The following is a 24409-nucleotide window of genomic DNA, read 5'->3' as shown; positions in this document are numbered from 1 at the left end:
CGACGCATGCCTATGTGTTGATGTTTCCTGTGAGACTTGGAATCTTTGTTGAAATCTTGCAATATTATGCATTAATGCTGTAGTATTTCAGTAATAAACACTCTTTTACATGAGTTTGATAATGTTTGAGTAATTCCATGCGTTTTTTATAAGAACGATGAGATTTTATCATTAAAGACCCTAATTGTTCCAACTTTTGAGTGACAATAACTTGTATTTCTACAAGTTATCAAGCTCGAAACTCCAATGGTACGTGAATAACTGACTAAACTCTTTAGTCACGGGATCCACCATATGTTAACTGCTAGGCACTTCACTAAAGACCGACAACTGAACTTTCCTTACCACAGATATATTATATGTCCATCTTAACCAATCAACAATGCAACAACCCTTCACAAATTGCTCATAAATACAACTCGACCAATAACCGTTATGCCCCTGTAGTTACATCTAACTCCTTAAGTAACACTGAATCCTCTAATGAATATAAGTCATAGTTCTACTATGACCGAGTCCTCTCTTCTAAAGAGAAGTTGTAGCCACTATGTTCAAGCCCCAGAATCAACCCTTAAGTGAGCAATCTCTCTACTTACCCTTGCTTTGGGGAAGGAGTGAATTCCATCTTGTGTAAGTGAGTTTCCAGCTCCCAGATCAGACAAGTCCCCAAAAAGGTAGGCATGTTGAGTTGGCAATCTTGCTACTCTCACTCATACTAATCAAAGGACCGCCTTCAAAGACAGGAGTTCCCAAAACACTAAGAATTGAAGCGTGTCACCTATGGTCGTTTAGGTGAGATGTAAGTCTCCAGTATCAACGGCGTTATATACAGAGTCTAGTCATCTTGTGGTCCGGTCTTATACAAACTCTTTGTATAGGACACCCCCTTTGCAGTCTCCATGTGAATGGTCAGGATCTTCCATCCGTAGTAGTTTACAACACTTGCAAACCTCTACAAAGAGGGCCGTATCCGTAGTGTTATCAGGATCAAGTATCCCACCTTAATCCTTATACTACGACATATTTAGGTTATCACTTAAGTCATGATCCATTTGTATATCACATATACATGTTTAAGTTTACATGAGATAACCATGGAGCTTTGTTTATTAGATATGAGTAAATGCCAGAATGAAATAACAGTTATTTTATTCATAAAACAATGGGTATAATTACAAACGAGACTCCGAGAGAATTAGGATACCAATCCCAATACATAGGTGGTTTGACCTTAAAACCTGAGTGAGTTGTAAACTTCTGCCTATGAGGGCAGTCCTTTGATCTGCATAGGTGAGAGTTTTCAGATTTTCCGACTCAATATGCCTACCATTTTAAGGATTAATCTAAGTGAGGAACTAGAAACTCAACTATACAAGATAGAATTCACTCATTCCCATTGTTAGGGCAAGTAGATGAATTGCTCCAATGGTTGATTCCGGGTCTTGAACAATGAGGGGTCTAGTATAGTGGGACTTTGACTAATTGTTCATTAGAGGGATTAGTGGTATTTAAGAAGTTAGATGTAACTACAGGGGTAAAATGGTAATTTTGACTCAACTATGAGCAATTTGTGAAGGGTCAACATGTTGTTGATTGGTTATATCCAATGGACATAGAAATATATCTACAATGTGAAGAGTGTAGCTGTCAGTATTTAGTGAAGTGACCGATAATTAACGATGGATATTAATTTAATTAAAGAGTTTAGTTAATTACTCTGCTATTATTGGAGCTTCTAATTTGTAGGTCCATAAGTTTTGTTTGTTAGTTCGATAAGGATTAATAAGAATCAATTAATTTTGGATTAATTTGAATTGTTTAAATTAATTAAAGGGAATTAATAAATATTTGAAAATGATTCAAGTATTTATTATATGAATGAGATTCATTTAAAACTATATGTTGAAATTAATATTAATATGATTTATATTAAAACTATATAGCTTGATGAGAGATGTTATTATTTGAATATGATCTAGATATTAATTATATGCATGAGATTCATATAAAAGCTATAGGTTAAAATTAATGTGAATTTGATTCATATTAAAACTATAAATTATGTGAGAGAGTATAGTTTGAATATGATTAAAACATATGGCATTTATATTATATATGATATAATATAATTTTTTATGTTAATATAAAGTTCTTTAATTTAATTACATCAAAATTAAGTTTTAATGTAAATTAAATTAAAAAATAACTCCCCCTGCCTCTCTCTCTCACATACATATAACCAACATAATGGATTTTTTTTTATGATAGTATGTGATTTTTTTTGCTAAAGAAAGTCTCAGCATATTGATCTCTCCCTCTATAACATCGCTTAAGATCTGTCCCTTCCGCTCTTACTAAAAAATCATAGGCAAGCCCACACACTCTACCTTTGGTTCTCTCCTTGAGAATAGCAAGGAAGACTTCTTGTGGTGGTGTCCAAGAAGCATGGTGTTGCTGCATTCGTGCTTGAGGTATTCAAACAGAGGAGAAAAGATTGTGACCACCATAGAGGAATTCGTGAAGAAAGATTCTTCAAGAGTTAGCTCTTCCTTTTAGTTTCTCCTTTTCAGCTCCCTTTTAGTTCCCTTTCTCCTTTTCTCTCTTTAATTTCTATAGAAAAACATGCTTAGGTTCAAGATGATTATCCTCTATTTCTGTTATTCTCTGATTTAAAGAGTTCCAAATAAATTCTAAGACACGAAGGTGTTCGTATGCTTTCACCATAGGAATTCCAATCCCTTCAGTGAAATGTTGAAACAATTTTGGAGAAGATGAAGTTTAAAAAGAGAGGGAAATGGGAGTAAAAATTAGATTTCAATTTCGACCATTGGATTGTTCAAAAAGTAAAATGAAATGTGGAGATTAAAAATGAAAAAGTAAAAAAAAAATAATAATAAAAATAAAATTAAAAAAATAATATATTTGTGTGGAGAGAGCACCAAAGGTAATTTTTTTTATTTGACCATTGGTCAAATTTTTATTTCTTCTTTTTTTTAAAAAAATTTTAATTTTAAGATAAACCACAATCTACTAATATATTTGTGTGGAGAGGCCAACAATAAGCACTGTTCCTCTTCGCGCTTTCGGATCCCTTCAAGTCGGGCAAGCTCATTGTTGCTTCGCATCTCCTCAAACTCCAATCTTCTTCTTCTGCTCCCATCTGCGATGATGAGCTTGCCCCTCTCCATATTTTCTTTCTTCTTCTCTTCTTCTTTTCTTTTTCTCTCTTCCTCTTTCAATGCCAAAATTAACCTTTGAGGGTCAATGTTGGACCCTTACGGCGCATTCTCCCTGCGATGCCGCATTAGGGGGGTTCCCTCTGTTTCTTCTCCTTCATCCGTCGCAACCAATTGCGTTGCTTCAGGTTGCGCCGGTTCCATCAACTACGTCATTTCCCCCCATCCTCCCTTACGGAGGTTGGTTCTCGATCTTTCTCAGGGCTCGCAGTCCTCTGCCTTGCTTCTTCTTCTTCTCTCAGGCGCCTCTTCTCACGTCGGCACAATCTTCTCTCCTCTTTCTCCTTCTTGGCCTCTTCATCTTCATCATCATCCTTTTGCTCTTTGTTCTTTCTTACCTTGTAATGATGTGAAGACTCTGCCTCTCCAGCCTTCTTTCCCTTCTTCTTCTTCTTATCTTTCTTCTCAGCCTCTTCTAGCTGCGCATCCCTTGCAACCTCCTCCATCACAATGTCAGGGGTCACTAATGCAGCCTCTGCTTCCTTGACCTTCTCGATTGCGATCTCTTCTTTTTCTCTTTATTTGATGGCAATTTCCTTTTCTTTTTTTCTTGGAGGTTTGTCATAAATTTCTGCGATGACAGTTGCCTCCTGAGTCCCAGGGACCAGAACATCATTCTCCGTTTCTTCTTCTTCAACCACCACTTCTTCCACCACCACTACTCCATCCTACACTGCTTCATCTGCCACTACCGCCGCCTCCTCCTCCGTAGGCAGTGGTTGGTTTACAACCTTTGCCTCAGGCAGTCCATCTCATTGCTCTAAGGTACTTAGGATGTCGCCAAACACCTCCATATCATCGCGTCTCTTCCTTTCACTTCCAGTGGAGACGACAGGTGTTGGTGTAGGCATGCTCTCGGTGCTTCATCCTCTCTTGAAAACAGGAGGCCTAACGGTCAAGGGATTTCTCCGAGATCTTCCGGCGAGTCTGGGGATGGTGTGGGCTTAGGTGGCAAGCCTGCGACTGGCAGCCAGGGATGCTGCCTTTCACATGGCTACTTGATCAGGGGTAGAAGCTGAAGCGGATTGGTTTGGGGTTTGGTCAGCCATGGATACGAGCTTGGAAAGGTCTGGTAAAAACTCGAGCTTCTTGGGAGAAAGAAAGGTTTGGGATGTAAGACGCTTAGGGTTTCTGGTTTTCCAAAGTAAGGTAAAGGGTTTCCAATGAAGGAGGAGGTCGTATTTATAGGTTGGGCCGTGGTGAGGCCCAACGTAATATTTGCGGCGACTGTCCTCGAGCAGCTCACAGGCGCGTCTTTCCACCTCCCTCATTTATGGAATTTCAGAAAAAGTTTCCTTTCGTCTGCCAAGTCATAATTGCTTAGGGATACGAATCGATTGGACTTCTTCCTAAATTGCCAAACGAATTTTTCTTTAATATTTTATTTGAATGGACACATGAAAAAGAATAACGCATTGTGCTCACCAACGCAACTGTATCTTTGCAATGGATGGGTAACAACACATATATCCCCACAACACACCCCTTAACCAATGCATTTCTAGAGGATACCTCAAAATAGTGCATTTGGCTAAGAACGGGCAAATGACATGCAAGCACAACATACCCCTCAACTCAGTACAGTTGAGTTAGGTGAATGCAAAGCATTCCTGACTGGTTTGATATGTGTCCATTGCCACCTTGCATATTTGTTGTTAGATGTTTTTGTTATTATTTTTATTATATCTTTTTCATCAATGCAAGTGTTGTAGCTTGTGGCAATAGATTTTCTTTTATTACTCGATCATTTACCATTTAAAGCACAACGCATTGATTACAAAAAAGTCAAAGAATTAAAGACGAGACAGAATTAAATGTAGAGAAATGAATGAGGAAATAAATTCATAAAGTCAAAAATGAATTAAATGAAGAATTGAAGACAGAATTCAGAATTTAAAGAGACAGAGATTCAATAAAGCATTAAACATAGTATTGAGATATGGACCGAAACTTGCGTTGTCTTGGGTGATCGTAATCCACATCTCCGCAGGCGGTCAGGCTTGCCTGCTTATGGTCTTAAGGGCATTGCTCCTTCCTTGTAGATCCTGGGGCTTCTAAATTGCTGGGCAATGTTCCCGGTGTTCAACTTCTTAGCTCAGAGGCCAGCTGGCCCACTTGGATCTCCAGATTTCTTATAGAAGACACTTGTTCTTTCATTACTACATCATTTTTATCCATATACTGCTTCAGCAGCGTCTTCTAACGAGCCTCCCGAGGTGTTAGACGATGATGGTTGCTAGTTATGCGGTCTTGATTGCCCTTGATTGTGGTGAAAAGGTGGATTTCCTCTACTGCCCCCTTGATGGTTCACTGGTCCCCCTAGGTTGGGATTGCCTCCCCAACTAAAGTTAGGATGGCTCCTCCAGCCCGGATTATAGGTGTTGCTGAAGGGGTTGTTTTGGATAGCACACATTTGCTGAAGGTTCAATGGACACACGTCAGCTCCGTGAGCCCCTCCACAATTGACGCAACTGATTGCGGCCACTTGAGCTGATGTCGTGGGTTGTGCTGATTGTGGGGCAATGGCTCCTTGGTTAATTTCCATTGATTGGAGGATCGAGGTCACCGTGACCATCTGTGCGGCCAACTCTGCAGGGACAATGGCTGTTTCAGTTTTCCTTCTATCGGCACCTCGGCCTCCATAACCATCGTCGATCTAGTCATCCATATTCTGTGAGATGTGGTCCGAGGATGACTTTGTGCCTCCATGGTATATCATTATCTCATAAACCTCCTCCCGCGAAGGCATCAACACAGCCCTCATTGCTTACTGTTCAGGCCATTGTAAAAATGTTTCCATAAGACGCACATCGGGAATACCGATATGCGGCCAGTTTTTCACCATTCTCCTGCCCACATCGGCACCCAAGGTGGTGCTCAGGGCTTCATTCTCCTTCTATTCAAAGTTTAGCACATGCCTTTCCGTAACACCTCATTTTGCATTAGACGGCAGGTGGAGAACATCTTCATGAACCGTTCCAGCCAATTGCTCCCCATGAAGTATCTCATTTGGCTCCAGTGAGTAAGCCCACCTCTTTACCTCGTCGGTCAAACGTGAAAAATAAGGGACAGAATTACATCTTATATTTTCTGTGGGTCACGCCAAGTAAGGAAAAAATTGCGCACATCTCAGTACAAAAAGTTGGTCGAGATGGGCATGTGGGTTCTTCTACAGCTTGTAGACCCCGAACTGCCCGACATTTTTGAATTCATCTGCATACCCATGACTGGCTTTAATCTCAAATACGTGTTCTATCTAGCACAGTACAGAACTCACGAGATTCAGGCAAAAAAATATCATACAAATTGGTTGCCGAATAATTAGCAATCGTGGATGTTGGTATCAGGGCCGCCAGGTACCAGACAGAATCCTGAGCCGGTCGAGACAGCCCCTTCGTCACAGCCGGTACGCACATTATGTTATTGTCTGCCAATGCTGGCTGCCTTCTCCTTTTCGCCTAATTCGGTTCTGACATACCCTTACGCGGAAAGTTCGCTCGATCATCAAGGGTCATGCTAAGAAATTCCGATTCAAGCACAGACTCATAAACCGTCACGCTGCTCTTCCACGTCTGATTCTATACCTAGTACAGAGACCTGTCTTGCCAAAATACCAAAAACACACTCAAAACAATAAACGCGTAACAACTTCCCCGAAACGGCACGCATAAACTTGGTCGACCGTTTTATATATGCTAAACACTTGAGATTGTATGATTGATGATGTTTCTATTGCTGCGAAATGATGCAATACTACCGCTAGATATGCATTAAAATTATGGATGTTCACGTAGTATGCCATGCGTTGATCATAAGTTCCTTACGAATGGAAACCAAGTGTAATTCCACTGCAGGTTTCTCGGTGTGATCCGAGGTCGAACACGGGGACTGATTTAGGTTATTGTGGTATGTTCATGATATATGCGACCAGGTTTTCAATCTTTAAAAGTTTGGTTTGTACATGTATATAAATTACAATAAATTAGAGTAAAGCAGTAAATGTACGATAATAAAATAAAAATACAATAAACCTAAGCTAGATGATATAAGATGCTGGGGTCAAGCTAGCTGTGAAAGTTATGCAAAGAACGTGGAATGCGGTGGCAAGTCTTATGAACAGAATAGAAAGACAAAGACAAAGAATATAACAAAGCTACAAATGTTGTTCCACTCTTCTTTTGGTGTACACCTTTCAGTGATCCGCTGTGCTCCCACATGTTTGTGGTGAAACAGAGACTAACGTAATGAACGCAAGGTTGCTTCTATGTCTGGAAGTATTACTCGCTTTAGTTAACGCATTCTTCTGTCCTTCTCTCGATAGGCTGGAATGGCATCTTCACTTCTGCTCTCACAAGTGAAGATGTCATCTAGCATGCCTTAGTTAAATGCATTTTATATCTTTAACACAGATTAAGTACTTAGTTAATTCATATAGCTTATCAGGGAATTAAGAAGACATCATGAAGAAAGTGATTGACGGGTGAACGGAAATAGACAGAAAATGGTAAATGAAAACTATTGAAACATTTAATATCTCTATTAAGCGTTTGATACATAGTGTGAATGCAGAGGTAAAGAAACAGTGAAATACAACGATGAAAGAGATAGAACTGATACAAACAAGTGCCAATGTCTTGGCATTGATTCGATGGAGATCTGCTTGCCGGATAGGATGGATTTGATGGTAGGAAGAGATTCCCTCTCAGGCTTGCTCCACTGATAGCAGGGATCTTTGCACAGAGCTTTCAATCGGGTGTTTGGTAGATTAGATTTGAGATTCTTCTCTCGGCCTTATCTTGTCTTTTTCCCAGATTTTTCACTTAAGTACTCAGCTCAACCGTTTCTCTCAACAGTTTTGCAGCACTTACCCCGTATTAAGTAGCCTCTTTTTTTCTCTAAAATCTATGGGGTATTTATAGGTGCAGGCCTTTGACTCCAGCCTTGTGGTCCCCACTGATTGTTATGGCAATTCCGAAGATGGAGGGATATTATTCCTTCTATTATGCAATCAGATCGTTAATTCTGCACAACCGTTAGTTGTACACGTGTCTCAATCCTCCGCTTTTGTGTTACTTAGCTGCATTTTTCGATCATGAGTTCGCATGCGGTGTTGTTTTTTTTACCGCATACGGTTGAACACAGCTCTGGATCGACTGTCGCATTGCGCCGTCATTGTGATAATCATCTCTTCATTGTTGATTGACAGGCGCAATGTGACATAGATGCGTTGATCGGTTTCTCGTGAGCCTTGAGTGCAAGCAGTGACTTGATCTCCTGCAAAACAGAGTTTCGGCTTGTCTTCCATCTTTATGGTATTAGTGGGTGTAATTGCAAACATTTATAATTATTGTAATACTAGAATACAATAAGTGCATATTTACTAACTTTTGGCTGTAATATCTAGATAAGATGGCATAAATAACTTGTATTTCTACAAGTTATCACGTATGAATACCATTTACTGTTAACACTGATTAATTTTACTTCTTGATGACCTAGATAACTTGATCTGAATCTTGAGCTGTCTTTGAACTTCTGTTGATTCGGGATTGTCTCTTGATCTACATAAGTGAGGGTAAGTTCAACAGCGCTGCTCAATATGCCTCCCATGTCAGGGATAAGACCGGGTAGATAGCTAGGGACATAGAATTTTCAAGATGGAATTCACTCCTACCCATTTTAGGTTAGAAAGGTTGTTCCCTTAAGGGCTGATCCTAGGTCTTGAGCAAGGGGCCCCATCCTTTCGCTGGCTTAAGATAGAATGGATTTAGTGATTAAGATTCTAAATCAATTGTTCATTAGAGGGACAGTGGTGCTTAAGAAGAAAAGATGTAACTCAGGGGTAAAGTAGTAATTGACCTAGTTGAGGTTACCAACAACCTGTGAAGGGTCAACATATCGATGATGATTATATCAAATGGACACAAAATATATCTACAGTGAGGGGAGTGCAACTACAGGCTATAGTGGACAATCCTGTTAGTTAACGAATGTTGATGAACTTGATTAAAGAGTTTGACTGTTAGTTTCGGATCGTTGGAGCCCATGATTTGTAGGTCAATTGAGTCTGCTTGCTAGCTCACTACGGAAAAAATTGAAGAACTATGTGAAGTGATAATTTGAAATGTTCAAATTCGGCCTTTAGGAAAAATTGTATTTTATGCATAAGATATAATTTACAATTAAATAATTAATTAATTATTTTTAGAGAGTATATTTTATAAGATATTAAATAAAATATTAGCATGAAAGTGTTTTAAATTGATTAATGTCATTAATCAAAATTAGATATCAAAGACAATTTAATACAATATGTGATATTAAATTATTTATTTTATTTAATTAAATAATTTCTAAAATATGAAAAATGTATTTCATATTTTGTAAAAAAAATGATTTATTATAAATTTATTTTAATAAAATATTAGTCAATGGAAAAATAAAATTGTTGGATTTTCCCTTAACTAAGTGGGTTATGAAGTGTTTCATGCAAAACTTGACACCTAATTTTTCATGCTAATGAAGTTTGAGGTGGAAGACATGTAAGAAAAGTTTTTGCATGTGTTTTGATTTATAAATAGTTTTTGTTTTTCAAATGCTAAAATCTTATGCTTCCTTGATTTTTTACCATAATCTTCCACAAAATCTTACTCTCCAAATTATTAAGTGAAATTCCCTATTTTTCACTAAAAATTCGGTCCTACAACCATGTTCTTCAACCGGAGAATAGCAAGAATTTTTCGTTGGTGGTGTCGATTGCTCAAGGAGAGGAAGATTCTTGTGGAACTATAAAGATTGTATTTCTAATCCTTTTGCAAGCTTAATCCTACTTTATTATTGTAATTAGAGCATTATTGATCAATTGCTTCCATTGTGCATGTTGTTTTTCCATCACACGTGTTGTTCATAATTACAGCTAGGCTAACTATCCGTTCTACCCCTATAATTACCTCTTTTCCTTAAGTACCGATTCTTGTAATGAATAATTTACTTATGATTCAACTATAAATTAAGTCTCTCTCAGGCCAGTGAGAGGGTGAGACCCCTTGCTCAAGATCCGAAATCAATGCTTAAGCAAGCTACTCATCTACTTACCCTATGCAGGAAGGAGTGAATTCCATCCTATGAAGTTATATTTTCAGCTTCTTATTTAGTCAAGTCTTCAAAATGATAGGCTTATTGAGTTGGCAACTTGGGCCACTCTCACCCATGCAAATCAAAGGATTGACCTCACAAACAAGAGTTCATAAATCACTTAGGATTAAGATCGAGTCACACATGATCATCCTATGAAATATTAATCTCATCAATAAACGAATTTACAAGGAGGGATTAAATATTTCGTGGTCCAATCTTATACAAACTCTTTGTATAGAATACTCCCACTCACATGTCTCAATATGAATGATTTGGATCAAACCATTTGTAACTATTACAAAGTGAGCCATATCTTTAGTATCACCAGGATAAGACACCCAACCTTATCCATATTCTATAGACCTTTTAGGTTATCTCTTGAACATGATCCACCCTATATGTCACTACTTAAGGAAATCAGACATGAGGATTTTCATGAGCAACGAAATGATCGTTCCAAATTTCATTCGTATATGAACATTAACAATTACAATCTAGAAATAGAAACATACAAGCTATGCACAAAACGAAATTACAACATGCTTTTTACTACAATCAAGGGAAAGAATTATACATACATTTGAAGTCTCATCTTCAACACCCTTGATCACGAACGCTCGTGCAATCAGCAAGACAGCAACCCCGAACCCTCGAACACTACGACCGTAACACAGCACGATCACAGCGACTACGAACTCAGCGATCTCCAAGATCACGAACACAACGAACGACCTCCAAAAACCTCGCACTATGTTGAGTTGAGTACGACACCACCACAATGGCTACCTTGGTATTCTCGGTGTGAGAATCCAAAAGTGTGGGCTCTGTGTGGACTTGGTTAGAGGATAAGACCAGAGGAACAATCATGTAAACGATTGAGCAAGTGGGAGATGACAAGTCTATTGTATAGGCAATGCCCAATAGTTTAAAAAATGCACTACGATCGTTTAGTAAGAGCTCCACGATCGTTTAGCTAAAGGCTAGTTGAGTGACTATCGTGTAGAGTGTTGGGATTGTTGTCCTAATTCTCTCGGAGTCTTGTTGTTTTGTAAAGATGCACTTTGTTCAATGAATAAAACAAATGTTAATTCTGGCATTTACTCATATCCAATAAACAAAGCTCCTTAGTTATCTTATATGAACTTAAGCATGTATATGTGATATACAAGTGGATTATGCCTTAAGTGATAACCAAAATCGGTCTGTAGTATAAGGATTAAGGTGGGATACCTGATCCTGGTGACACTACGGATACAGCCTGCTTTGTAGAAGTTTGCAAATATTATAAACTACTACAGATGGTAGATCCTCACCATTCATGTGGAGACGTGGAGCGGGGGTGTCCTATACAAAGAGTTTTTATAAGACCTGGACCACGAGATGACTGACTCTGTATATAACGCCGCTGATACTAGAGACTTGCATGCTCACCTAAATGACCATAGGTGACACGACCTCAATCCTGAGTATTTTGGGAACTCCTGCCTTTGAGGGCGTTCTTTGATTAGTATGGGTGAGAGTGGCCAGATTGCCAACTCAACATGCCTACCTTTTTGGGGACTTGTCTGATTTGGGAGTTGGGAACTCAATCCACAATATGAATTCACTCCTTTCCCGAAAGCATGGATAAGTAGAGAGATTGCTCTTTAAGGGCTTGATTTCAAGGCTTGAACATAAATGGTCACAACTTCTCTTTTGAAGAGAGAACTCAATCATAGTAGGACTATGACATTATGTTCATTAGAGGATTCAGTGGTACTTAAGGAGTTTAGATGTAACTACAGGGCATAACGATTATTGGCCGAGCTGTATTTATGAGCGATTTGTGAAGGGTTGTCGCGTTGTTGATTGTTAAGATGGACACATAATATATCTATAGTAAGGAGAGTTCAGCTGTCGGTCTTTAATGGAGTGCCTGGCAGTTAACGGATGTTGGATCCCGTGACTAAAGAGTTGAGTCAGTTTATTCACGTACCGTTGGAGTTTCGAGCTACAGGTCCATGAGGTCCCCTTAGTAGCTCAATGGATTCAGTTGAGGATCAGTTCTTGGTGTTGATTTGAAAATGTTCAAATTGACAAGAGGTATTTTGATTATATATGATATAATCGGTTTGATGTATGAGATACATCTAGTAAGAGGATTGATGTAAATGAGATTTACATTAAGTACCATGGAATAGAAAAGAACTATGGTTTATATGTTTCATGAGATAAAATATTAAAACTATATGTTATAAATATAATATGATAAGTGTTATCATTTATGTTTATAATAATATTAATTATTGAATAATTAATTCTTTTTCTTTTTAAATAACCAAAGTAGTGGGTGGTTATTGGATCATGGTAACCGTGAGTTTAAAAAGGAAAGTAGTTTCCTATTTTGAAAAGGAGTTTTTTTTTTTTTTTTTTTTTTACAAACACTTGAAAAGGTTTTTGAGTTTTCTCTCGCGCAAAAGAAACTCACGAAGTCGTCAAGTAAATATGGATTTACTAAACGACGGGTGGGCGAGCTAAACGATCGTGCAGGTGCGAGCTAAATGATCGTGTAGTATTTACTAAACGATCGCATAGTTTTGCTAGATGATCGCTGGCCCAAGATAAACGATCATGTAGTGTCTGTAGGCGACAGATCGAGCGAAATGATAGATTAAACGATTGCATAGCTTTTGCTAGATGATCGCTTAGCTTTATCTAAACGATTGGGCATCAACCTATGCGATAGGTCTTCGCCATTTCCCACTTGCCCAGTTGTGTACGCGATCATTGTTTCCTCCGTTCGTCTGCCTAATACCAAGTTCGAATAGAGCCCACCCTCTGGATTCTCACACGAGAATACCAAGGTCACCTTGTTGGTGGTGTCAGACTCAACTCGACACCGTTGAGGTTTTTTGGAAGCTATTCGTGGTGCTGTGGAGGCTGTTCGTGTTACGGAGGAGTTCGTGATCGAGGAGATCGTTAAGGACGAGCGCGAAGTGTTCGTGCTGTGTTCATGCGGTGTTGCGGTCGTGTAGATTGAGTGTTCATCAAGGACATCCTCATCTTCGTAGTAAACTTCCAAAAAAATGGTCTTTAATGCAATACTCATTTTATTCTTGGACTCACCTTCCAAGTGTTTTTTCATAGTAATCTCATAAGTCATGAATGAGCAAATGAGTTCCTCCAATGAAAGTTTGGTTAGATCCTTTGCTTTTTGTATTGTCGTCACCTTTGCTTCCCAAGTCTTAAGTAGAGTCCTAAGGATTTTCCTAACATTTTTGGAGGTTGTACAGACTTTACAAAGTCTCTTCAAAGCATTGATAATGTTAGTAAATCTAGTAAGCATATCGGTTATAAACTCATTAGCATTCATCTTAAATAATTCATAATTATGAACAAGCATGCTAATTTTGGACTCTTTAACTTGATTTGTTCCTTCATGAGTAATCTCAAGAGCATTCCAAATTTCTTGAGCGGAAGAACACATAGATATTCTATTAAATTCATCTTTGCTCAAAACACGATACAAACAATTAATAGCCTTAGCATTAAAAGAACACTTTTTCATTTTATTTTTCTTCATACTCTTCTTCTAATTATTTAGGCTTATCAGCATTACCAATCTTTTTCATGGGTACATATGGACCTTTAGCAACAATTAACCACAAATTATAGTCAATAGATTGCAAATAAATTTCCATTCTAGTTGTCCAATATGCATAATTTGAACCATCAAAATAAGGAGGTCTAGAAGTAGTTTGGTCTTCAACAATTCCATTTGCTACTAGGTTTGTCATAATGCTCTAACAATAAAGTTTATCAAGAAAATTAAGTTTCAAAAGAGCAACCTTGCTCTGGAACGAATTGTTGGATAGGTATGGCAACCCTAGAGGAGTGAATAGAGATTAATTAAAAATTTTCCTAAATATGCTCAATTTAAACTAATTAGATAATTTTTAAATTACATTCGTAAAAACTCTAATTTATGTTGAATAACAAGATTGATAAAAGTTATGGAACAATATATTCAGTCAATCTCAACCAATAAAAATATGCAATTAAAATTAAATATAAAAATAATTAAGAAATGGTTAGAGAAGAAGACATTGTGATTTCTACAGTGGTTTGATCAAACTCAATCTACATCTACTTTTCTACGTGCCTCTTGAGAGTTCGATTAAAAAAAATCTCCTTTGACTCTTTCCATGGATGAGAGTTGAACCGTTATCTAGCTCCTTTTTTGGGTTCAAGAGCAAACTCTATCCTTTCCACAATTTATGACCAATGTTACAATATTCTTGAAGCTTTACACTCAATAAAAGTCTTTTAGAAGAGTAGATGTACAAATTTGAGCTCACAATATTTGATACTTACAATAGAATAAAGATATCTCTTTAGATCAAGATGAAAAAAAAATTGAAAGCTTGTAGAGAGAGTAACAATGGTGGCCTTTTTGCAAATTTTGAGAATTATAAAGTTGTGAAAAAGTTGAAACAATTTTGGAGAATATAAAGTTTAAAAAGAGAGAGATTGGATAAAATTCAAATTCAATTTGAATAATTGGATTGTTCAAAAATAAAATGAAAGGTAGAGATTAGAAGTGAAAAAGTAAAAAAAAAAATAATAAAAGAAATAAAATTAAAATATATATTTGTATGGGTAGAGCATCAATGGTAAAATTATTCTTTTTCTTTTTTTTTTTTTTCTTTTTCATTTGACCGTTGGTCAAATTTCCATTTCTTTTAATATAAATAAAAAAATTCCTTTTGTTTTTCTTTTTAATTTTAAAATAAACCACAATCCACTCATTTTAAATTTAAGATCTGATGTACCCCTTATCTATAACCTCGAATATTTGATAATTTGGCTGTCACGTCATCATCTCGTATATTTTTTTCATATACTTTTTTTTGCTATATTTTCTTTGTTTAAATTCCGATTTGGATGATTCAAGAAGCATCGAAATCGTCGTTCCGAGTTCTATGCAATGAATTATTCAGAATAATAAAATTATTAATAAAAAAAATCAAGTTTGTTATCATCAAAACATTAATGAATTAATTAAAATTAATTAATTTGAGACTAAAAAAATAACATCTTAAGGGTCTCTCTTGGCACGGGTTTCAAGGTAGTGTTCAGGAGATTTCGGAGTGTTACCCGCTTTATCTAATGTTGCTGGAGATATTTTTTCCTTGCTGGATTTGAAAACTCAAAGGATATTTTCATAATGTCTCTTCCCCAACCAAAAGAAAAAAAAGTGTTATATTTATTTAACGTGTTAAAAGTTGAGAAGTTTCTACACAATTAGTAGATAAAAGTACAAAATAGAAACGGATGATGTAGATTTATAAAGTTCTCTGAATTCATCTCTCTCTCTCTCCAGATATTAACTCTCTTTTTTTTTTCCTCCAAAAAAAGATAAAATCTGTATTTTATTTATTTATATGATGAGTATATATTTGTTAAATGATCTCTTATTTTTAGTACAAATATAGAGGTTCTACTAATTTAGCAACAATTTATTTATCTTAAAATAAAAATGAAAAGTTTCCCATAAACGTATAGAATTGAATTATCCTTACTAGAGATGAAATTATTGTAAAAGATGACTAGCAGAGTGATAAAAACTAATGAACTATTCACTATATTATTTAAATTACTTTCAAACTTACTATTTATTAACATTTCAGGAAAGAAAAAAAACCCTCATATTTTTAACTATTTATTTACTAATTATACGATATTAATTCTTAATTAATTTTTAATGTAATTTAATAATTAGCCTAATTATAAAAATATATGGATCAAACTCAAACTTTTAATATTTTAGTTTATGATATAATTCTTTTACCATTATATTGACCTTAGCTTAGAAATAAAAAAATATAAACATTAAACTCTCATATAATTATGGGATATCAATCAAACAATATCCAAGATCCAAATAGAAATGAGAAAAAAATACTATTTTTTTATTATTTATTTCATGATTAAAAGATAAAACAAAAAAAAAATGGAATAATAAGACCCGAACCGCTGACACGTGTCGGGTTGACACCAACATAGGACTGAAAATTCACAATCACACGTGCTGGCGACTTATTGCCATCACTCTACTTTCCTACTACAAAATCAAACAACAAGACAGCCTAATGTACTAATTCAACCAATGAATGAAATAATAATAATAATATATCTCAATTTTTTTTGTTTCCTTTTATGATTGCTATGTCTTGTTGCTATCTACGGCGGCCACCACTTCCGCCGCCTGAAAATTCTCTTTCTTTGATCTTCATCTTCAAACAGTGTAGTGTTGTTGGATAGTTTCAATGTCCAATCCCTTTAGTTTCACCACCGATTCAACATGCCCCTTCAATGTATGAAGCTCCCTCAACCTTCAAAATGTCAATCAATCGCAATCATCAGCACCGAACCCAAAAGCTTAAAAGAAAACAACATTACAGAAGTTCGAACAAGAGTTTTTGTTATTATTATTACCTGGCGACCTCAGCACGTTTCTTGGCTTGCTCAGCGATTTCGGACAGCTCCCTGTAATTGGTTTTGTCATTGAAGAGTTCAGATGCTTCAGGAGGCTGTAGGCCATGAAGGGTACGTTGAGCTGCAGCCCATTGAGCCTCTCTCTCGCCAATGCCATAATCCTTCTTTGATGTGAAAGCAGTCTGAAATGGTAGCAGCAATGAGAATTGTGAGCTAACAGGTAGCAGCAACAACTGAAAGATTATGCATTCTTTGTTTTTATTATGTTATTGTACCTTGTTTTGGATCATGTTATTCCAAGCCTTGCCACTCAATGCATATCGAGTAGCGAACTTGAGAATGTCAAGAGGAATGTAGAAGATTATGCTGTAAAGCCAGATCACTCCTGCCCATCCCCAGCCAATTCCTTTCATTTCAGCAAAGCCCCAGTTGGCATATACAGCAATCAGAGTAGCCACCTAAACAGAATTGAAATAATTAGTTCTAAACTCTCTCATGGGTTGTTTATATCTATATCTATATCTATATATATATATATATATTGTGAGTGTTGTTACCAGCTGTGCTAGGAAGAAAGCAAACACTAAGAGCAGACCAGGGCGTTCGATAAAGGACCAGCTTCGAGATCTTGTCACAAAGATTAGTGCCTGACTCACTGTGCTGACTTGAAGATACACAGCTGCTGTGAGCTCACCATCGTTTCCTCTGATGGAATGTACACCAAATTTTTCCTGAACAAGAGAAATCTATGAATACAGAAGCACAAACAATTGTATTGTGTGATTAAAAGCAACTCAATTGGTTGTAATTGTAAATTTTCGTACCGAGAAGAAATCGGTAGTGTTAGCAATCCAGAAGAAAACAACAGTCATAATAGCCAAGTATGAGCCCAAGACAATGCCAGTTGCAAAGATCTCACGGAGCTTCCATGAATCAGGAAGAGGAGAGGGTTTTACTCTATCTTTAGAGATGGTCATGATGGTGCCATCATTGAGAATGGCTATGATCAAAACCATGAAAGGGGAGAAGTCAAATTGCCAGATGAGTGCAATTAGCAGAAAACCAAGTACAATACGGATGGTTATTGAGACTGCATAGATGGTGTAGTTCTTCATTCTCTGGAAAATGGCTCTGCTTGTTAAAACAGCACTCACGATCACACTCAATCCTGGCTCTGTCAAGACTATATCAGAAGCGCTTCTTGCAGCATCAGTTGCATCAGCAACTGCAATTCCTATGTCTGCCTTCTTCAAAGCTGGAGCATCATTCACACCATCTCCTGTCATTCCACAAATATGCTTCCTCTCTTGAAGCCTTCTCACAATTTCATATTTGTGCTCTGCATTTAAGATCAACAGCATAATCCATTTAGTGTAAAAGCAAAGGGACAAACACAATTATACTACTAAAGGAAAGTTGAATTTACCAGGGAAGACGCCTGCAAATCCATCGGCCTTCTCAATAAGCTCATCAACAGGCAAAGAAGCAATTGACTCATCCTTGCTTTGTCCAAGAAGTGAGGAAGATGGGTACATGTTTGTGCCCATTCCAAGTCTACGCCCAGTTTCCTTTCCAATTGCCAATTGGTCACCAGTGATCATCTTAACGTTGACACCAAGATTAAGTGCCCTTCGGATTGTCTCTGCACTGTCGTGCCTTGGAGGATCAAAGAGAGGCAAGAGACCAACAAATTGCCATGGTCCTCCAGCACTTTCTTTGGTTTTTTCTGGAACAGTTTGTCTGCAGACAGCAAGAGAACGAAGACCACGGTCCGCAAATTTGTCAATGATTGAATGAGCCTTCTTCTTGATATCATCACGGAGGTCACAAAGTTCAATAATCTGCTCTGGTGCTCCTTTGCTAACTCGATGCCAGTTGCCATCATTGTCAATATATGTAATAGCTGTACGCTTGTCAACTGGGTTAAAGGGCAAGAAATGGACTTCTCTAATGCCTTCTCTGGCCTGTAAGGTAATCATAGAGAGGGTTTAACACATTAGAATATCATCAATGAGAAGAATGAAGCCAGATACTGTCTATTAAGGAAATATTAGCCACAGAGTTAAAAGAATACCTCCTTGGGATCACCTAGCATCCCAACAATGCAAGCATCAATAGCGTCTTGATTCTCAACCCTGGAAGCTCTAGCTCCAAGCAAAATCAAACTATCTTTGTCTACATCTCTAACAAACACCTGAAATATTCATTGCCATGAGTATCATTTTCATTCACTTCCATGATATCATGTTTTATTAATGTGTGTTAAGTGCTGACCTCAATCATGGATTTGTCAACTGTAAGCTTGTTGAGAGTTAGAGTTCCTGTCTTATCACTGCAAAGTACATCCATTCCAGCCATCTCTTCAATGGCTGTCATTCTCTTTGTAATAGCACCCTGTTGGGATAGCCTATGGGAACCAATAGCCATTGTGACTGACAACACTGTCGGCATGGCAATTGGAATCCCTCCAATGAGAAGCACCAAGAGATTGTTAATCCCATCTCTATATCTACGATGTTGAATCGGGTACATCACTACTATTTCTATTATCATCCCCACGGCGATCGAGCAAATGCAGAAGTTTCCAATGGCAGTCAACACCTGAGAATTCAATATAGAATAGAAAACAAAGTTATCATCATTTTCAACCTTATCATCATTTTCATTAAACTCTGAAAGAGAATGTGAAAGTTAGAACAATGACCTTTTGGAAGTGCCCCACTTGATTTGTGCTATCAACCAAATGAGCAGCCTTCCCAAAGAAGGTGTGGACACCAGTGGCAATTACAACAGCCTCGATCTCACCTTGCTTGACGGTGGAACCAGAAAACACTTCATCACCAGAGCACCTAGTAACTGGCAAAGATTCACCTGTAAGTGCTGACTGATCAATCTTGAGAGGATCACCTTCCAACAAACGAGCATCTGCTGGAATGATATCTCCCAACTTAATGCTGATAACATCTCCCGGAACTAAGATTGCAGCTTCTTCCTCACACCATCTTCCATCACGAAGTACCTACCATAAATAAACAAATCAGTAAAAGCTATTCATATTCATATATCTCAAAAAATCAAACAAGGATCACTCCCTTTTTCTTCCCGAATCATTAATTTACCTTGGTTTTTGGTGCTAGTCCTGCCATAAGTGCAGCTGCAGCATTGCCTGCATTGTTTTCCTCTATAAAACTAATTGTGGAATTGATAATAAGCAATGCAGTAATCCCCACAAAATCTTGCCAGTCCGGTGGTTGCCCCTGCAATAATTTATCCATTATTGAATTCATCATATCATAATCTCATTTGAAAACCACAGTGAAAAACAGAGAAAAAGAGACGTTACCCCTCCATTTGCAAGAACTATAGCCATAATAGCTGCAGCTTCCATAACCCACGAAAGTGGATTCCACATGAAGCCCAAAAACTTGAGAAATTTATTTTCCTATAATTTGAGAAAGAGTTCAAAATGTTAGAACGATAATCCTGAAAAGTGAAGAACATTTCTGTTTGGTCTCATTAATTTTCAACTCACTTTTTTCTCTTCAAGCTTATTTGGACCAAAGAGTTGGAGCCTCTGACGTCCCTCCTCTGAGGATAAACCCTCTCGGGAGCATTTCAATTGTTCAAACACTTCCTCAACGGGAATCCGCTCCTGTAAATCATTGAACAACTCAACAATTTCAAAACCCAGAAGAATCAAAAACAGAAACCGTAAAGAAGATGAGAAGAAGAAGAACTTACAAGATCAATGTTCTCATTCTTGATCTCCTCCAAGCTGATGTCCGTCATCTTGAGAAATCTTAAGAAGGAAATATATAAAGATTATGCGAAAAAAATCAGAAGGGTTTTGGAGAAATTAGTATTTTTTTTCAGTTTGCCATTGTAATGATAAAAATAGTGAGTGAAGCGCTTTCGGGTTCCTTCAAATCGTGGTGTTCGGCGAGGGGAAGAATGGTAAAATATTTTTTTGGTTTTTCTTGTTATGTTGAAGTGAGGAAGGGAATGGTGTTTTTATAGTGAAGTTTATGAAAGGAATGAACGAAGGAGCGAGAGTTATGGTTTTCCTATAAGCTCGGTCGTCGAAAGGGAGTGTAGTACCGCCATTACTGCAACTTTCTGTTTTCTTCTCCTTCAATCTTGCGCCATTTGTTGCAACTACTAGACGGGAAGATGCATGTTTTACGTTTATGGCCCTTCGCTCATTTTTATCCTTAAATGTATTTTCAATTTTATAATGATTAAGGAGCATCGGAGATAAGTAAGTTAGATTATTATAATATTATGTTATTATAATTGAGTTATAATAATTTATTACCTATTATTTTAGTTTGGACTGTAATAATATATGGTTGATGTGTAAACTATTTTAGGTTGAGAAGAAAATAGTAAACATTATAGTAAAAAATAAAAAAATGATAAATTTAAAATAGTAAAAATGATAGTAAATAGTAAATATGGTAGCAAATTAGGGTTTTGAAATAATGTTAATTGTATTTAAATGGGAACTATAGAATAGTATTTATTGTAGTAAAAAATGGTTATTATAGTTTGGCTAGTCCTTGCCTCAAACGTCTTTAAGTCTTTTAAAGTTTAATATGTCACGACCATTTAGTTCCTAAAAAAAAAAGTTGTCAACATTTAATCAAATGGACCTTACGTCACGTTGGTAGAAAAAAAGGCTTTGGCAAAATTAGCAGATCTAAATCTCAGTATGAAGTCATAAATGTGTATTTACAGGGAAAATGAGATATAATATTTATTTTTTTCTCTCATAATTAGGATGAGATATATATTTTCTAATCTAATAACTTAGGATTAAGTGTAATAAGATAATTAATTAGATATTTATTTGAATTAAATTCACTTTATTATTTTTCCTTATCTTTTCCGGACATTTTTTTAGCCTATTTCGTCACCCAAAATCCACTCGCGACATAATATCGTCTTTATGTATAGTGTTTTTTTATTAAATATAAAAAAAATATTTTTCTATATATAATATATTAACACGTGGGCCGCAACATATAGAAAGCTTCCATGGTCAGGTGGTAGACTTCTTGAATTCTAACGACGAGTGATTGATTCTTTTGGGAGGCAATTATTTTTCCGATTTTATTTTAACCAATTTTTGTTGCTTATATATATTCGATCAACTTTTCAAGGGTGTTGGACTTAAGATGAATTATATATATTTCTTCAACTTTTCAAGAGTTTTTTATTTTCTATGTGACTTAGTCTTAAGTGTCAAAGATAGTCATTAGGAGAAATTTTTCATTTCGACTGTTTTAAACATCTTTATATTTAAAACACTTTTTATCTCAATTGGTTTTATCACATATAAGTTATTTTTCAGTTTTGCAAAACATATTTTAATACCTTTTGAAATAATGAACATTTCATTATATTCAAAAGAGACTTTGTACTTTTGTTCTAACAAACATGAGATAGATATTAAATTCTTCCTCATGGGAGAAATGTAGTAAACATTTTCAAATAAAATGAATCTATCTTCAATAAATAACTTCATATCTCTCATTGCTTTAGCTAAGACAACCTCCTTGATCCCTACAAGGTTACTTCACTTTTTGTAAGCTGCCTCCAGGAATTAGTTTCCTGAGCGAAAGCACAAATATGATTAGCGGAACTTGAATCTAATATCTAGGTTAATTTATCATTTCCATTAAACACGTCTCAATGACAAGTAAATCGTGTTTACTTTGTTGTGCTTTCTTAGTTTCCTCATCTATGACATTCGTATTTATTATTTTTAACATATCCAAAACTTGTTCATTAACAGAGGTTATATCATTTATGTCATGGTTATAAACATTTTTAGGAATATCATTACTTAACAATTTTTCAAATAATGTCTGTAACGAATCCATGATTTCTTTAACAGAAACCATGTTCTTGAATTTCTTAGCTAGTATATCGGATATATTTGCTAAGATATGGATTCGAGCCTTTTCATTTGCCTTAATCTATCTGTCATATGCATTCCAAACTCTTTGGTTTGTAAATGAGTTGGGAGATGGAGGACATTCCTCTGTTAAAACAAAATTTAAATTATCATCTGCTAATATTGTATTTATATTTGATGTTAAAATATTATGACCGTTAAACTTATTGGAAGTGAGTACTTTAAAAGAATTAGACATGCTAAAAATATAAACAAATTCTAATAAGTAAATTGTTTTAAATCCAAACAAATTTTAGCAAAAGTAATTATGTACCCAAATTTCATTATTTATTTGCAACAATACTTTAGTGAGTTAGAATAGATGCTACCGAGGGGCAGTCAAATGCTCCTTTACTGAAGCAAGACATTTTTGACTAAATACCAATTCCATATTAACTCTTACTCCTATAGCCATTTAGTTATCATTTTTCGGTCAAGAACTTACTAACACTTAGTAACTTTTATAAGTGTAATCCTCCATTTTCAGATTTCAGAGGTTGGCCCTCAACAATGCTACCGAATTGGATAGTCAAGGTTAGGAATAGACCTAAAAAGTCCTATTTATTTTTTGGAGTTTGAGTTATTTCGAATCCCATGTTACGACTCTCCGAGGGGAAGCCGCCATAAAATGACAAGCAGGTGCAACATAGGAATCTCATGGTCCAAACTAATGAAAGAGACTGTAGGATACATTGACACACATCTTTCGCCCACTTACTATGAACTACTTCCCCTATTCACCTTGCTATTGACCCAAACACTTTCCGAATGGAGGTCACTCTTAGGATGACACAAAGCAGAACATGAATCTCACAATGTGAACTCTTAGGGACGTGAGAGCTAAGAATAACATATCATATATGTTATTAATCTCCCACTGTAATGTTCTATTTGTTTTGGGTAAATATTTACTTAGGTATATTTTGGTTAATAAACATCCTAAGTCTAAGTGATTTTTCAAATATAACTTTTATATTTGGATTTAACCTACGATGTCTAGGTGATAAACCAGATTTAAAACCTTACATCGCTCATACATGCTTATAAAACCGGGTTAACAACGCTCAATTATTCGACTATAATCCCCAAATAGCAGGTGTTCCATAAACCGTCAACTTAAATACCTCCAATCTTAGACAGGATTATAGACTGGTTGAGTTTGTAACCAGAATTTTACAAGATAACGACCTATTTTAACTATTAAAACAAGTTGTTATTTGTTAACCCTAGGTGACCATGTAGCTTATCTTTGTTATGGATTTTAAATTTCTAATCCATTTTATAACAACTGATAAAACTTTAGACATGATTTTCGTTCATAACATACATCAAGCATTTCAACATTTAATATAACCTTTTATATTAAACACCTGAAACCCTAACACATGCATACTATACATTATAACTATTTGTAATATACTTTTAATGCATGCTACATACTTCCTATGGTGGGATTTTAAATCTACATGACATACTATATAGACATACAAGATTTATTTAATTATGACATACATTCATAATGCATAAATAATTAAACACATTCTGATATGGACTAATTTTGGCATCCTAAGCAAGCAAACAACCTAAACTATTACAATAA

The 24409-nt window shown here is 36.2% G+C and overlaps 1 protein-coding gene across 1 annotated transcript; it reads right to left on the bottom strand.

The window, feature by feature from the left end:
- Positions 1–16469: 16469 nt before the first annotated feature.
- On the bottom strand, positions 16470–21000 carry LOC120072949 (ATPase 9, plasma membrane-type). The gene is made up of 13 exons (XM_039025487.1): positions 20592–21000; positions 20383–20502; positions 20194–20292; positions 19970–20107; positions 19555–19869; positions 19125–19451; positions 18925–19044; positions 18277–18814; positions 17675–18189; positions 17408–17581; positions 17126–17308; positions 16851–17032; positions 16470–16747 (listed from the first exon to the last, which is right to left on the bottom strand). Exons 1-13 carry the CDS (start codon positions 20637–20639, stop codon positions 16651–16653), a joined length of 2856 nt encoding a protein of 951 aa, XP_038881415.1. The 5' UTR covers positions 20640–21000; the 3' UTR covers positions 16470–16650.
- Positions 21001–24409: the final 3409 nt, after the last annotated feature.

The sequence above is a fragment of the Benincasa hispida genome, chromosome 1, assembly GCF_009727055.1.
Source record: "Benincasa hispida cultivar B227 chromosome 1, ASM972705v1, whole genome shotgun sequence".
NCBI lineage: Eukaryota > Viridiplantae > Streptophyta > Magnoliopsida > Cucurbitales > Cucurbitaceae > Benincasa > Benincasa hispida.
The sequence above is the reverse complement of the archived record's forward strand: the minus strand, read 5'-3'. Positions and strand labels throughout refer to the sequence as shown.

Excerpts from the sequence above, each read along its gene's own strand:
- LOC120072949 (XM_039025487.1), bottom strand. The coding sequence starts at position 20,639 with ATGACGGACATCAGCTTGGAGGAGATCAAGAATGAGAACATTGATCTT. Across the intron at positions 19,870-19,969 it reads GACTAGCACCAAAAACCAAG|GTACTTCGTGATGGAAGATG; the intron begins GTAAATTAATGA and ends TATTTATGGTAG. Across the intron at positions 16,748-16,850 it reads AAACGTGCTGAGGTCGCCAG|GTTGAGGGAGCTTCATACAT; the intron begins GTAATAATAATA and ends GACATTTTGAAG.